The sequence below is a fragment of the Epinephelus fuscoguttatus genome, linkage group LG2, assembly GCF_011397635.1.
Source record: "Epinephelus fuscoguttatus linkage group LG2, E.fuscoguttatus.final_Chr_v1".
Taxonomy (NCBI): Eukaryota; Metazoa; Chordata; class Actinopteri; order Perciformes; family Serranidae; genus Epinephelus; species Epinephelus fuscoguttatus.
This window is the reverse complement of record NC_064753.1, coordinates 30,892,718-30,909,130: the sequence shown is the minus strand read 5'-3', so window position 1 is coordinate 30,909,130 and position 16,413 is coordinate 30,892,718. Positions and strand designations below refer to the sequence as shown.

Here is a 16,413-nt window from a genome sequence, read left to right as displayed (position 1 = left end):
CACAACTGAACTGTCTGCTGTGTGTGCACCCGGCGGACACTGGCATCTCACCTGTGTGCTGCTTCAGAATGCCACACGGACAGCTGCAGGCAGATTCTATTCCCCTAGGGGCTCTGAAACTGAACACTGACTATCTCTGTTGCTTCATCACTCTGCACTGCTTGTATCTATTGAAGTGATGTATAAAAGCTCAGTATAAACTGTTCTGCCTGTCCCTGGTGTTGTTTATGGGTCCAAACTCCACTCATTACAAGTTTATTCTTAATCAAGTTAGCAGGGCGCTAGAATACAATTTAGCAGCTTGACCAGCGGAAGTCTTGAGAGCACCTGCCGCCTGCTTTATGGACCACATGGTGCAGACAGAGTGCCAATCATCCAGGTACTTTTATACACAGGTAATTTTTGGCTTCACTGAGCAGCCTTCACAGAAACAAACTGGGTCCCACTTTCAACACTGTATCCAGTTCTCTTTATATATCCATGACTATGACCCATATTTATGTCTACAGTTAGGCAGCAACTTCTAGTAGCCTTGGTAATTAAGACACAGGCAAAGGAGGAAGTCAGGTGACGCAGTATAAAGTATAGAGCGACAAAGTCCACATAGAGTGGGGTGGTGGATGGCTCAAACAAACACAGGACTTTCACCCAAGAGACCAAGGTTTGTGTCCCACGTGTTTTCTTAACAACCACATAGTTTTGGTGCATAACTGTGATGTTTCACAACATTAACCACATGTTTAAAACTGCGGCTGTTTGTATGTGAGCCAACCGTCATGTCATTTTCGAAGTCACTGGAAAAGGATCAACTCTGTCTTTGCCATTTCAGATTGCTGCTTGACGATGATGTAGTTAACAACATGCTTCAAAATAGGACGAATCTGAACACTGATGTCACTGATGTAGGTGGACAGCTGTGCAGAGAGGGCCTTTGAGGCCTTTATTGCACGCAATTGTGAACCCATAATGGACAACAAATTAAATCATAGTAATTACAAATGAAACAACAATGACTTTCCATATCTGGAATTTAATTAGTCCAAGAAGACAGAAACTGGATTCACAAAAGTACAGATAAGCTAACTTTCAAGTTAGTCAATCTGTGATTTTATCCAATCAAGTTTTTTGGTCCTAATCCAAGTCCTCTGATTTTGGATATCTAACAGTACCAAGTCCGATCCAATAAGTCACCGACTTGCTGTTTAAATATGTATCTGACACATTTAAGCAACAGATTTAGCCTTCGAAATTCAGCCCACCTTATTTTTTCACATGCTACTTAACCCAAATACTGAAGGCCACAAATGGCATGTGTCATGTGGAAAAAATGCAATCAGAGTCTCACTTCCTCTTTGCAGTACCTTGTATTCCTGTTCTGCATGTGAGTTGTGTAACATCAACAGTGTCACAGTTAGTCAGTGGTCGCTCAGTAAAATGCTGAGTCGTCAACTAACTTGTCACTTTTCTTTTATGCTTACCTGTTTCTTTTCTCCATCTTTGTCGTCTACGTAAGACAACACAAAGTCTATCCTCCGAACTCCGTCCCTGAAGAACACCGTGTCTTTGTTTGGTTGTAGCTTGTCGGTCTAAGGGGAGACACAAACAAACAAAATGACACTTTCAGATTTCTCACATAGTGGGAAGCAAACAGACACGCAATACTTGAACAACATTTACTGAGAGAGCAAGAAATGAAACTGTCATGTATGTTAAGACACACGCAAAGGGCTCAGACTTTAACACTGATACATATACAGTATTCTATATAGCAGGAAGCACATTATGTCCCACATGTAAATTACACATGTAATTAAAGTTACTGTAGACTACTGACTCCATGCAGCAGACATCCACTTGTTATTGCACGGGAGCATATTTAAAGTATTTCTAGATGTTGTTGCTTGGGAAAAACGTTCAGAGGGAGGCCACGATGACTGAAGAAAAGCCACATAAAACAGGAAATTCTGGACACGGTACAATCACAGTCTATCATTACACAAAAATAGTTGACGGTGGAAAAGACACTTGCTCTACATGTTCTATATTAACTTCTGTATTTCACTCATTGTCTTAACTCCTAAACTACGGATACATTTTTTGAGGCTGGATGTTTTTTCATTTTTCTGTGGAAATGTGTTTTATTGACACTAGTAATATCTAAGGTAATTTGGAAAAAGAACGCTGCTGGAAATAGATGTAAGATTAAGTGATCTACAGTATGTGATTTACTGTAATCTGTGTCTACAATATACCGTATGCGTCTTTATTTGTAGCGCTGTAACAATGTCGTTCATTAAAACATCAATATGCGTCTCATAACCTTTAACCAACCTGGAATTTAAGATATGACTGTAAACCTTCAGTCTACACTTGTCACACAGTTGAATGACTCAAATCTAACTACGTCTAAACTAACTATGTCGGCGTATGGCTTTACATTGCCATACTTTTTTAAAAATGAAAATAGGTAAATGTAACATGTGTGTAGACAGAGTCCTTTTTATATTGAATATAGAAGGATGCTTTGCTGATTTTCAACCAGCTTTGTATCAAAGCACTGTGGGCAGTATGTGTAAATGAACTATGGTAAACTTACCTCCATCTAACCAGTGCCTAGATATCCCTCCTTGCATCCCAGTGAAACTCTGCTGGATGATGCAATTTACATCATCCAGCTGACTTTTGCTGGCTCTCGGGATGTTGCTCAAACTACAGGCTGGGCTTCTACATTTTCGTATTGCATGCCACCCATGCTGCCGCCGCCGACAGAAAGAGTATAGAAACAGATCAAGAGACAGACCCGCCCCTCTCTCTGTATCTCTGAAACTCAGACTGAAACGGTAAAACTAGGCAGTGCTGTTGAAATTTAAACCACGTTTATGTTACTGTAGTGCCTATTTCTCCCCCATGATGTTATAGAAACCTATTTAAGTGCTGTAGCTGTAACAGGGGGAGCTTGTAAACAGGAAGTGGGCGCCATACTGTTTTCTGCACAGTGAAAACAGAGGCTGAAAAACTGAGATCAAACAGTAAAACAAGGCAGTACTGATCAAATAAACCAAGATTCTGTTACTGAGTTGCCCATTTGCACCTCAAATTTTATTAGAAATGTGTTTTAGCATACTGTTTCAAGATCACTTCTTGCCACCCACCATTGTTTTACACAGACGTGTTCACATGTGTCAATGTACTGAAGTACAGTGTCTTAATGTATGAAATAAAATGATTAAAACATATAATTTAATTATTCAATATTAATCAGTGGTAGGCAAAGTATTCAGATATCACATTTAAGTACAAGTAGCAATATCATGGTGTTAAAAAAGACTCTTTAATGAGTTGAAGTCCTGCATTCAGAATTTTACTGAAGGAAAAGTAAAGTATTAGCATCAAAATATATTTAAGGTACCATGAGTAAAAGTACTCATTATGCTATCAGAATAATGTATATCATATGATTGGATTATTAGTGATGCATTTATGTGTCTGTGTCTACAGTACAGTACTTACTACATAATGACAAAAACTCTGTCTGTGGGTGTGTCGGAGTGTCTGTGCCATGTTTTTTTCCTCAGTGACTTGGTCAATCCATGTGAAGTTTGGCACAGTGGTAGTCATGGGAGGATGCGAATGAAGCAACTTTACATCAATTGGCCAAAGGGGGGTGCTATAGCAACCAATTGAAATTGCAAACTTGAATGGGCATATCTCATGCCCCATATGTCGTAGAGACATGAAACTTTGAACAGAGATGCCTCTCCTCATGAGGAACACATTTGCCTCAAGAACCCATAACATCCGCTTATATAGTCTTTCCGCCATTTTGAATTTTTTGAAAAACACTTAAAATTGATCTCTTCCTAGGAATTTTGACCGAGCTGCATGAAACTCGGTGACCATAATCTAGGGACCAATATCTAAAGTTCCCTCTTGGAAAAAGTTGAAAAATATGTGAACTACCAGTGCGCCCCACTTTTAAGTCAATACAACATATAAACACTTTAACCTTTCAACGTGCTACCTCAACTACTAATGTACAGTTTTAGCCCACTAACTCTCCCACTATTGACAATGTTACTACTGTACTTTCAATAAAGCAGTTGTACTATCAAATTCACAAAGCCTGTCTGAATACATTGCTCTTTTTAATGGGTTCAGTTGACTATTTAATCTGCAATTTCCTGTGACCTGTATCCCAAACACACACCATGTGAAACTGTACGTGGGCAACTCAGTGGGCATGGACTAGTTTATTTATTGATTTAGATCTTCTATTAATAGTCTGAATATGCAAACTAACTAGTAACTAAAGTTATCAAATAAATGTAGTGGAGTAAAAAGAACAATATATCCCTCTGAGACGTGGTGGAGTAGAAGTATAAAGTAGCAGAGAATGGAAATACACAAGCAAATTACAAGTTCTTTCAAATTGTACTTAGGTACAGTACTTCAGTAAATATACTTTGTTACATTCCACCGCCAATATCAATACATGCCTCACTTCACTTCATTTCACATGACATGACTTAAAAATTTTCTGTCAGATTTATGATGACTGTTTGCAGCCCAAAATAGAAAGCCAGGAACAACTGGCTGCAAAAAAAAAAAAAGTAAATTTACCAGTTTATTTTTCAGCACTCTTTCTCCTCCATGTTTTTTCGAGGCACCTCATGTTTAAAGAGCTACTCTATAAGGGCTTTAACCATGTTCTGGAGTACCCTGTATGTTCAGCAGTTAACTGAACTCCACCCAGCCTGTTTATCTGATCCTCACATCCACTAACAGGCCTTCCTGCAGGGGCATGAACGCTGCTCGTTTAAGTGTTATTTAAACACGATCTGACATAATCAGAACATGGAAAACAGAAGTGTACGATAGATTAGCAATGACGCATTCATTCACTAAATCCTAAAGTCATATATCACAGGAAACATAATATAATCAGCGCTGGGTAAACCATCTGCTTGTTTGAACCCAACAGACTGATGAACAGGCTCCTGTCTGAGCAGCGACAGTTTGCCTCGCTGTTAGAGAAATGAGAGCGGCTCTGTGAGACACAGAGGTCTTCTGACTCAGTGATGAGAGCGTTGAGTCGGCAAAAGGTCACTCATCTAAGCCCACAAATTTACACAAACAAACAATTTCATGGCTACAAAGAAAAAAAGACAGGCTTTGGAAATGTAACAAAAACCACCTACACCTGCACAGCTGCTGCTGAAAACCTTACATAAGAGGGTTGATTTTAGTTTTAACACATCAAATCAAAGTAAAAATATTACTCAACAAATGTGACAATTAAAGGAACAGTTCAACATTTTGGGAACGATATATTCACTTTCTTGTAGAGAGTTTGATACCACTCTTACGTCAGTACATTACAAGCTACAATAAGCAGCTAATTATCTAAGCACAAAAAGTAAAAACAGGTTGAGCTCTTGTTATTGATGTGATGTTGCCAGGCAACCAGTGGAGAAACAGGAAGTTTTTACACTTAGGTTTGTGTATGGAGTAAACAAACAAAATATGACTTGTTCATTTTTCATATTTATAGATGTTGGTTGGCTGATTTTTTTTTTTTACCTTCAGACAGAGCCAGGCTAGCTGTTTCCCCCTGTTCCCAGTCCTTCATTATGCTAAGCTAAGCTAACCAGTGTTTGTCTTTGTGTACCTTGCAAACATGAGAGCAGAACTGATCTTTTCATCTAACTCTTGGCAAGACAGCAAATAAGCTTTTATCCCAAAATGTTAAACTTCCTCCTTAACAATTTGTGAGTATGTCGAAACACCCACAAATACGTCCAAACTTACCTCTGTATGTCCTGGCAGTGTCGCCGTTTCAGATAATGAATTGACACCATTGCCACCGTTTTCATCTGCAATCGGGGAAAAAAAAGTTAATAAATATTTTTAAATATTTACATAAATATAACATAATACCTTATGCAGTCAAAGAAGAATAGAAAATACAACAATCACATGTGCAGAAGTTGGCAGAATATTTATTTTGTCGCCAGACTTTTAAATCTGTGTAGAATATGATTCATACGACTGTCAACAAACAACTTGTGCAATTACTGTCAGTTGTGTTAGTCATTATACAATATACACAATATCCCTTACAGTTTTATATTTAGTGTGTTTGATTTTGAGTATTAAATGTCACTGTCATGTCATATAGTTTGTCTAATAAAGGGATAGTTCTGATTTTTTTTCTATGTATGTCTTTGCTTGCAGTTTGAGGGTGTGTTGATGGGTCACATAGTCCAGATGTGAGCTCAGTCAGTGGATGTCTACAGGATCAGTAAACAGAGGTAAGTTCAACTGATCCAGAGCCTGGTGACTGATCAAACTAAACTACACTGAACAAAACACTTTTGATATTGCTCCTATTTTTCACAGGATAAGCTAAAGATCTCAGACTTTTTTATGCACTCAGTAGATATATTCCTCCAAACTTTTGGTCACAAAGTTGTTAAAATCCATGTTAGTGAGCACCTTGGGATGATCCCAGTAAAAGGCCACTCTAAAATGTGTTTGATCACACAACACAATGTCACAGATTTCCCATGTTTTGAGGGAGTGTGCCACTGGCATGCTGACTGCAGAGATGTCCATCAGAGCTGAATGTTCATTTCACTACCATAAAACATCTCCGGGGACTTGACCTGACAGCACTTAATCATCGTTGTAATCAACCTCTGTGGTTGTGAGGGTGGTTGGATGTACTGCCAAATTCACAGAAACAACATTGGAGATGTCCTAGGGTCGTGACATGAACATTGAGTTCAAGGGCAACAACTCTGGAGGACATTCCTGCAGTCAGCAAGCCAATGGCACACTCCCTCAAAACTATCAACATCTGTGACATTGTATTGTGTGATCAAACCGCACATTTTAGAGTGTCCTTTAATTGTGCCCATCCAAAGGTTCACCTGTGTAGTAATGATGCTATTTAATCAGCATCTTGATACCCCACACCTGTCAGGTGGATGGATTATCTTGGAAAAGGAGAAATGTTCACTAACATGGATTTTAACAAACTTGTGACCAGAATTTGAGCGAAATATAATCTATTGAGTGCATGAAAAAAAAAATAAAGATCTTTGACTTTAACAGTGAAAAATGAGAGAAAAAACAGTGTTCTGATTAAATTATTGTTCAGTATACACATAGCAATGTATGTGTTTTTTGCAAGAGAAAAAGTCAACCTTTTAATCACCTGTTCCAGCTTCCTGTTTACATGCACCCAAGCCCAACAAAGGAAAAAATAGCTCCAAAAATAGTGTCGTCTTTAGAATTTCATATAAACTTGTTTAAATACTTTAGAAAAAATTGTTATCTAACAAGCAGACACTATAGTCTCAAACACTGTAGCAACAGAGTGGGTTTCCTCTTTACTTATCCCATCTACATCCAGTAATTTGTCTAAGCTTGGTTAAGCTATAAGCTCTGTTTGTATCCATGCAGGGTACGTGGTGTACAGGATAACAAGGTTCACTCAAAGCAAGATGACTGTCCCTTTAAGAGTCACGAGCCGGCCAATTATTGTTATGGCCGCACACATATCTTAATTTCACAAAGGCCCAATAAAAATCCTACAGTCTCCTGGCAACATCAGCAAATACAGACTCCTGCCATATTGGTGAGCACTAATAGGAGCTGAGAGACAGAGACGAGGGACACAAAGGCAGCGGCACATACGCTCTCCTCTTCATCTCTACTACAATGACACAACATTCCTGCACTGCCTCCCTCTCCCTCCACTCTGGCGGAGGGAATGTGCTCATGTGGCATTGCTCCTCATGCTGCTTGTTCCCCTATTATTCCTGAATGGTGGGAAAGCGGCACTTCCTGTGGGGGAGGCTGGAACGTGCGTGGAGACATCAGTAAGGGGGAGGGGCCCAGGGGGTTGGCGTTGCTGCTGTACCAGAAGTCTTACTCCCCCCTGCCTAAATGAAGCACATACAGCACACAAAGGACATGATCTTCAGCGTAAACCGTCTGATTAGACACAGTGATGTGACAGACAGCAGTGTGAGCCAATGAGAGCAGGACTGTGGTGTCTCCATGTGGAAGCTCAATGATAGGGCTGGAGACTCACCAGAAAAGAATGAAAATAAGCCATCAGTAAGACGACGGGAATCCCTGAGGTGTACAAAGGCCAAATGACAGAGTATGATTTTCCCAGTTGACTCGTGGGAAGCCTTGTTGACTGTACAGATGATATTTTTCTTTAATCTTAGCAGCCTTTTTTCTCTTTCCTTTTTAGTCTCACTTTTTTTGGTCGTGCTCCAACTGTGCGCAGCCAGTTATCAGAGCCTGGCTTGAGCAAATAGAAGCAAAGGCCAGCAGTGTGTTACAACTACTTCCACAGAGAGATGAATCAATGGAGTAATGGGTCATCTGCACAGTGTAGCTTGCCCTTTGTAGACCTGAGCAGCAATGGTGGACTACAGTGCTGAAACAGTGACTGGCACAGATGGGTATAAATGTTGAAAATAACTATAGTATGTATATTTTTGGGGTGCAAATGAACTAGATTACAATGTTTTCTAACCCAATTACCACTCTGCTGCTGTATATTTACAGTATTTACAGCTCTGATCACTTAGACCCCATTCAAACACGGCCTGGGCCACAAATGGACACATTTTTCCAGCAGTGTGTACACCTACATGTTCTGGGCCATCATGAAGGAACGCCTACTCAGCTGATGTCCTTACTTTTTTGACGATCCGCAGGGTAAGAACACATCATTTTGGTGCTATTACATGGATGCAGAGCTGAAGGACAGTCTCAGGAGCCACTCTCCGATCAGCGAATGGTCAGTTCATCTAGCTGTAGCTGTTAAATGATCCCAAAAAACTCACACCAATACTGAAACGGCTCAACTCTGTTGTTAAAAGCATAAATAACTGTCAGATAACATTAGCTGTGTGATGCTAACAGTTAACCCTGTTGTTGTGTGTGTGCGGGCAGACTCTCACCATCTGTCCCCGGCACTGAACTCACACCACAAGTGGTCACTTGAGACACATTCTAATGTCACATGTGAACAGACAACACATTCTCACTCCAAACTCGTCACATATTAACGTTGTAGTCATGGATTTTCCACGTCCACATGCGATGTGAAAGGTACCCTGGGTGCGTTGGTTGTTGACATTCTCAGTTTCATCCATTCTCTTCTTCCAAAATACACTTCTGTTTCACAGGAAATTTAATGTCTTCATACAGTCTCTTTCAAAATAAACTAACTACGTCGGTACAACACTGCAAATTGACATGTTCTTTTTTTTTCTTCAACAACAAACATACATGGTTGGGTTTAAGTACACCAGGCACACCACTCTCTCGGGTGAAAGTCGGTATTGGTTGGACCCATCCACCACCTCTCCCGCCTGCCCCACACGGAATTTCGCCGCCTCAACTTTCAACTTTCGTCCTTGTCCTGCTGCTTTTCCCCCTGATGCTACCGGGCAGGGGTAAATTGTAATGGCAACATGCTGCGTATCATGCCAACGATGCCTTTTTTTCCCGTTTGTTTCTGACGCCACAAGTCACTGCCCAAGCGCCAGATTTCCACGACTTTGAAGCGAGACCATGTTCCAATAGACAGACATAGAGCTGTCCATTTGTAATCAGATCACCTAAGACGCATATCAATACCAGGTTTGAACAGGCTATATGAGTAGCATGGGTGTGATGTACCCCTTTCTCTTTGCCCCGATGCTGTCTCACTTTGAGATATGGAGACATTTTACATTGTTTAATAGGGATTCCAACTCATTAAATCTTGCACATGTGACAAACAACTTACTAGCACTAATGTCTTAAATAAAAAGCCACCAAAACTGGAATAGACCTGCGCAAAACCATGCATGAGGAATCAAGAACCAAAACCCTTGTAGCTTTCCAGGGATGCAATCAACTTGTCTCTTTTCCTAAATGCCCTAATTCTATCCAGAAACACATGCAAAACACATGCAAGCCCAACCATTGCTGTTCTGTAGAACAGAGTGGGAGATGGATGGCTACAAGATTCATAGGCAGACATGAGATGATCACCTTTAAAGAGAACTTCTTTGCACTTCTGTAAAGATGAAGGCATATGAGATACATAAGAGTGGTCAAAATTGAAGCAGCAGAGGCTTTAATATGCTGGTATGATGCTCAATCTCTGGAGCAGGTCAAGCTCCCCTCTTAGGTCAAGCCCACTGAGAATTATGTTTCCAAGACAACAGGTACATAATTGCTGCTTCACGTTCACTAGCCAGAGCACTGAAGGCAAGCGAATAGTGATTAGACGGGAACTGCCCATTGGTCCAACAGCCCATTGGCCAACATCCCATTGTTCCAACCATATTAAACCCATTGTTCCAAAGTCCGTTCCGAAATCATCATGATGCCCTGTGGTTAAGGTCTGGTTAGGTTTAGGCACAAAAACCACTTGGTTAGGGTCAGGAAAAGATCATGGTGTGGGTTAAAATGAAAAAGAAAGTGACAAACACATAAGCTGTGAGCCTGCTTCGCCTCAAGCCTTTCCCAGCTGACCCAGAGCCGGTCGCGGCGCACCATCAAGGTAGAAATATGCCCGCCGGGAGCCATTCAGCACTGTGGACAGTCGGACTAATGGGATGTCGGACCAATGGGCTGTCGGACCAATGACGTGGACCCAATTAGACAATTTTCTCTCACTCTAAATAATTAAAGAAATCAGTGGCCTCCAGTATCATAGAATGGAGGGTCACTCGTGCCAATATATATCACTCCCTAGAGGCATGTGCTGATCATGCAGAGAGAGAAGCAACAGAGGCTTTGCATTCTTTCTCAACCCAAGCAAATCCTCTATTCCCCAGCCGAATCACACCAAAACCGAATTCATGACAGGCTGATGAGGTTACCAATCTCGATGATTGCCTCAGAACATTAAATCCACCTCTAATTCCATGTGTGGCCCCCATGAGACGCACATTTAGTACTCCACAGTTTCATTTTACATGCCAGCATGTGTAACTGGTAGGAAAGCGGCTGCCTTCAGTGTATCCCAAAGTGAGTCATCAAAACAAATGTTATGAAAGGGAACCTACATCTCTCCATCAGGGTCTAGTATGTGTCTAACGAGAAGATGTGAAATGATATCTCAGCCACCCACGCACTCCCTTTCCCACACAGACAAGCACATAATACATAATACATAATGCAGATTTTTCAATACCAATAAAACCATCATAATCTTCTTGTTTGATACTAGACAGGCTGAAAGCACCTGTCCACCAGCACTGGTAGAAGGTACCTCAGCAGTTTACTGTACATAAGTACAATTTTGAGTAGAGCTGAAACGTTCCTAGACAAACCTGAATCACTGAAAATCATGAATGCAAATGATCTGCATCAAATCTTTGTTTGATAGATAACTATATACAGTACACTGTATTATTACTGTTGCACTGTGGACACATGACGAGAAGAAAATGCCTCATAAGTCAAAATTACGCACCCGTGCTCAAAACGAGTGCCATAGCGCAGCTTGCAAAACACTGAAGACAGAGACGATGTCAAAGTTTGGGATCATTTCAACATGAAACAAAATGGAAACTCTAATGTTATACAGTGTGTATATTGTAAAACCAAACTAGCTTCATGCGATAGCAAAACATCAGTACTCCAGCATCTCAACGGAAAGCACCCAGTCACTGGAGCAGACCAGACACAAGGTAGGAGCACCCGGAGCTCCCCACTCATATGTCAGCAGAAGTCTGCAACGCGAAACCTGGGGACCCCCACCGGTGTGCCAAACACCGTTCAGCTGCACAAACTGCCCACACTGCAGTGACACAAAGCTGTAAGGACAAGATCCCCTTCTAAGAATGTAGCTAAATCAGTATGGTGGCTGGTCAGGCTTTCACAGTTTGACTGCAGCATTTTATTTTCTGAGTTTATTTTCTAGAGTAAAACTTTATGTTAGCTAATTTAGGGCATAACCATAAACCAATTAGTTTTTGATTAAAAAAAACAGTCTTATTTTCTCCTTTCAATATTTACAATTGCTCTTTAATAAAGCAAAAGTATTTATTTTCTGACCACTGAATTATTCGATGGATGAACTGGTTGAATATTTAATTGCTAAAATAATCAATAGTCTCAGCACTAATTTTTAGGTGACTGTATTTTGCTTGAGTTCTTCCATTTATTTCTAACTTAATACTTTCTCCACTGGTTTTCAGCAGTTTTTATAAGACAGATAATTACTTTAATGATACAAACTGTACATGTAAAATTGTGACATACTTACAAAATATAATGCAGCTATAAATTAAACTTAACCTAAATGCATCAGTCATAAAAATCAAACAATAATGGCTCATAAATCACTCTGTCGGGGGCCATTCAGTTGCCTAATGAGTTCTTTAACTTTTAATCCTTTAAGTACCTTCTTCCCTTAAAACTTTTGTACTTTCACTTGGACTTTTACTTGTAATGGAGTATGTTCATCATGTGGGATTGCTGCTACTTTTGCTTAAGTCAAAGAAATCAGTACTTTTCCCAGTTTTGCACATGTATGACTGACACTATAGAAACAGGTGATATAGATCAGATACTGCATGATGGCATATATTAACTGTATATTGTGATACTGACATAATAATGTAATATTGTGTATCTTCTGAGAAGCAAACAGTAAGTAACCGTTTGTGGATAAAAAGACCAGACAGAACTGTTGGTTTTTTTTTTGCAAATCAAGAAAAGTAAATAGCTTAAAGATCAAGGTCCTTCATCACATTGATAAAAACATCTTGTGAAAATCCAATATTGACATAAAGCTGTCCTGCACATCGATTTGCAACATTGCAGACAATGGCATGATGCAGCCACATATATTACACTGAAGAGAAAGCTATCACAGTATAAACAGTAAAGCAAATGATCTGGTTGACAAATGTATATCACCTCACGGTATACATTTTCAAATCAACCCTAATTGACCTGATTTCCATGTGCACGTGCCTCACTACAGTATATGCTTACACAGTATATGTGTGCATGCATCAGTGCAGATTTGACACTCCAGCCATGAACACAAGGCACAACGCGCTTAGCTGCCAGGCTCTGCAGATGCAATCAGAAGCTGAGACGGAGTCTGAAAGAGCACACGGACACACGGACATCTGGGTCTGATTAGCACACAAACTGGAAAGCAGAGTTAACAGAACAGAAACAGAGATGTAGACTTAAAGTGATATGGAGGTCGGCATGATAAAAGAGCGAGTGGAGGAAAAGAGAAAAACCAGAGGGTGATGATGATGAGAGGGCGGACAGACAGGCGTCACATAAAGCCTCTGATCTGCCCGTACCTGAGTGCAGGTTTATCCTGAATGCGGTCAACACTGCAATACCATCTTCAAAAGACAGATAGAGACAGGTTAGTGTTAAACTGTAGGTCAGGAGAGGTGAACAAGCATGCTAACAAAGTGCTGAGACACAGAGTGACTGCAGAATCCACTAAGGTGTCTCACAGTGTTAAACAGACCCAAGGGCCTGCTTACACTAACACTACACTAGAAAATAAACAACATGAATGCTCAGCAAAACACTTTTATCCCTTGTGGCGATCAGATCAGGGCTTCCATCTGTAGATCAGCATCTATACAAGGTGCGATGATAACCTGAAAATAATGCATTTGGTAATGTAAATTTGATTAAATAACCAACCAAATTGTTTTTAAACTATGACTCAAGCCGCCTGTGTGGGCGCCTCCTGTCTGAAAAAAGCATTAACAGCTCTTGTGTAGCTCTCCCACAAGGCTGGCACTCAGCTACAGCGCCCTGCTTACTACTCTCGAACAGATACACCTCAGATCATTGCTTTGCTTTGCACTTCAGCAACTGCAAACCACAACCACCACTCTGGATTACGATGACATAAACCTTTTCTCGAGGGAAGTGATACAAACACGTCGCAGATTGCCCTACAACTTCCCTCTAAGCAGGAGTTAGTGCCAGATGGATTGCATGTAGCTGTGTATGAAATATTGATGTGATACAGCAGGTTAGTACTCAAGTTTAAATGCAATGGATCAAAGGGAAAGTCATTCACGGTACAGTCTCAGGCAAGTTGAGTGTCTCTTTTGATTATTACCATGGGTAAGTCAAATCTGGCAGGCACTCACATATGTTAACATAAAGCAGGAGACTGAAATATTACATTTTATAGCAAAACACACCAGTGACGAATCCTGAGTGTGTATACCATCATACAGTGAAACCACAACGTCCTGAGCTCAAACCGAGCCTAGGCCTTCTATGACAAGACATCCTCTCTATCTCTCGCCCCGCGTTTCCTGTCAAGTCAGCTAAGTTTATACAAAAAGGAAAATTCAGAAACTTCTCCAGTTACTAGTAGAGTCCTGGAGTGAAAATGTGAGGCAGGAAAATTGTGGACTCCTGCTTGCTAAGAGTTAAAAAGTTAATAACTAAAACTGTAGTTTTCAAAGTTACTTTTTTGGTCTTGGAAATAAGCAGTTGACAAAAAACATCACGTCGAAGTCTGTTTCGTAGCTGTTCTGAGGCTTTCAATCATCCTAGCTCGCAACAGACGTCAATATGATGTCAGAGAGACGATGGACTTTTACTTTGGACAGACATTAAATTTTGGTTAAAATGAAAATCAGGTTGACGATAATTTAAATATCCTAACAACGTTAGAATTTTACATTGTGTGGATATTAACATCATAGAGGTTTGCACCTTATGCCAAGATAACACTAGCATGAAACTTTTGGACGACGTTGGATTTTGGTTTCTTAACAGCACAACATAAAACCAATAAAAGATCAAGTTCATCTGTCGTCAGTATTCTGCATCAATTGATGTTGGCATTAGACGTTGAATCCTGACATTGAATTTTGGTCACCCGCTGTCACAACAACAACATTGTTGGCCGGCTGGGATATGACACGACCTTCAACAGCAAACATTGTTCTGGAACAGTAAATGATCAAATTTCCATTTTTTTCTAAGCGCTTCAAGGACTTCTTGTCCATGCTTGGCTGAAAAAGAACCTTAAAATTACATTTGACTCTCAGCTCAGCAAACTCCGTCTGCTGATAAGGATCATGCGACATGATTGACAGGCCCAGAGCAGTTACTAAATGGACCTTTAGATGAAATTAACTGATCATTATGTTATTGTAAAATAATACAATACAGTACCGACAGAACAATATCACCTCAAGGCCTGTTGTTGGCACATATAAACACTATGAGTCATGAATAGTTGGGAAAGAAAACCACTGGTAACGCAACAACATCATCCTCTGTTCTGAATTGTGTTTAAGTGTTGGTATCAGGATTGTTTTGCCATGAGGAATACTAGTTTACTTTCTTATCAGCAGGATACTGTAGCCCCAAAGGGGAGAGTTCCTGACAATCCCCGGAAACAAATGTTTAAACGAAAGGTCATGTGTGGGGTAGAGGGAATAATGTTATATCCTCATTAGACACAAAATAACATGAAATACCATGTTCTGATATTTTTGAGCTGTATTTGAGAAAAGAGTTCCCAAGGAGCACCTGTTAACATGGATTTGGACACAGAGATTTGCACTCTCGCTTGCATGATACCTTTGATCGGGTTGTTTAGTTCCGATGTTCATGTAAGGCGACAACCTAAGTATTCTTGTTTCTGTCATATCATTTGCCTTGTAGCCAGATACGGCAACTTTTATTAAGAGATAGAGTACTGTACTCTCTGTAAAAAACATGGTTCATATGGGCACAGCTGTTCTATAAACAGATCACATACATAAAACATGGTTTAATGGCCCAAGAGTGTGTTTGTTTTCTCTCAAAGTGTTTCTCGTCCATGTACCAAAAGGCCAGGCAAATATGGGCCAAGACCGAGGGGAGGCATGTGGAAACCATGTTCTAAAATTAGACCACAACATTTTGTTTTTATCTAAAAAAAAAAAAAAAAAGTCTGAAAAAGCTCATTATGTTCTAACTAAAACAGCCCAAACAGTTGTACTGCAGTTGTCCTCTACTTTGTTCAGAAGAAATCACGGTTGCCTTCCTTGTCTTATTTAGTATCATGCCTCCATCAAGGAGATAATGCAATCACAAGGCCTGTTTCCATAGCAACTCTTTGGCTCTGTTTCACCTCTGACTGGTAGATGACTTCATCAGCCATGGCTGCAGAGAGCAGAGTGGAATCACCTTAAATGGAAGCAAACCCCTTAAAATATGCATTATTACTATTAAGAGCACTGAGAGTCATTTGATAAGAGTTACTGCCTGACTCTCCTCGATAGCTTTGAGACCAATTAAAAAGATTAACTGAATTAAGATGACACCAAGTGTCTGCATCATTGTATATCATGTCACAGTGCATGTGGCGCTCATCCAGTAGTCAGT

At 40.2% G+C, this 16,413-nt stretch overlaps 1 protein-coding gene across 3 annotated transcripts in view; it reads right to left on the bottom strand.

Moving 5' to 3' along the window:
• The window catches only part of ano5b (anoctamin 5b), a 44,546-nt gene that overhangs the window by 18,637 nt on the left and 9,496 nt on the right, over positions 1-16,413 (bottom strand). For 2 of the 3 annotated variants that reach the window (XM_049595607.1, XM_049595599.1), the window contains 3 exons: positions 13,356-13,400; positions 5,809-5,873; positions 1,479-1,586 (listed from right to left, as the gene is read on the bottom strand). In XM_049595607.1, coding sequence (XP_049451564.1) covers positions 1,479-1,586; positions 5,809-5,873; positions 13,356-13,400 — 218 coding nt within the window. The remainder of the gene's footprint in view (positions 1-1,478; positions 1,587-5,808; positions 5,874-13,355; positions 13,401-16,413) is intronic. The other variant, XM_049595616.1, reaches the window with a different exon arrangement.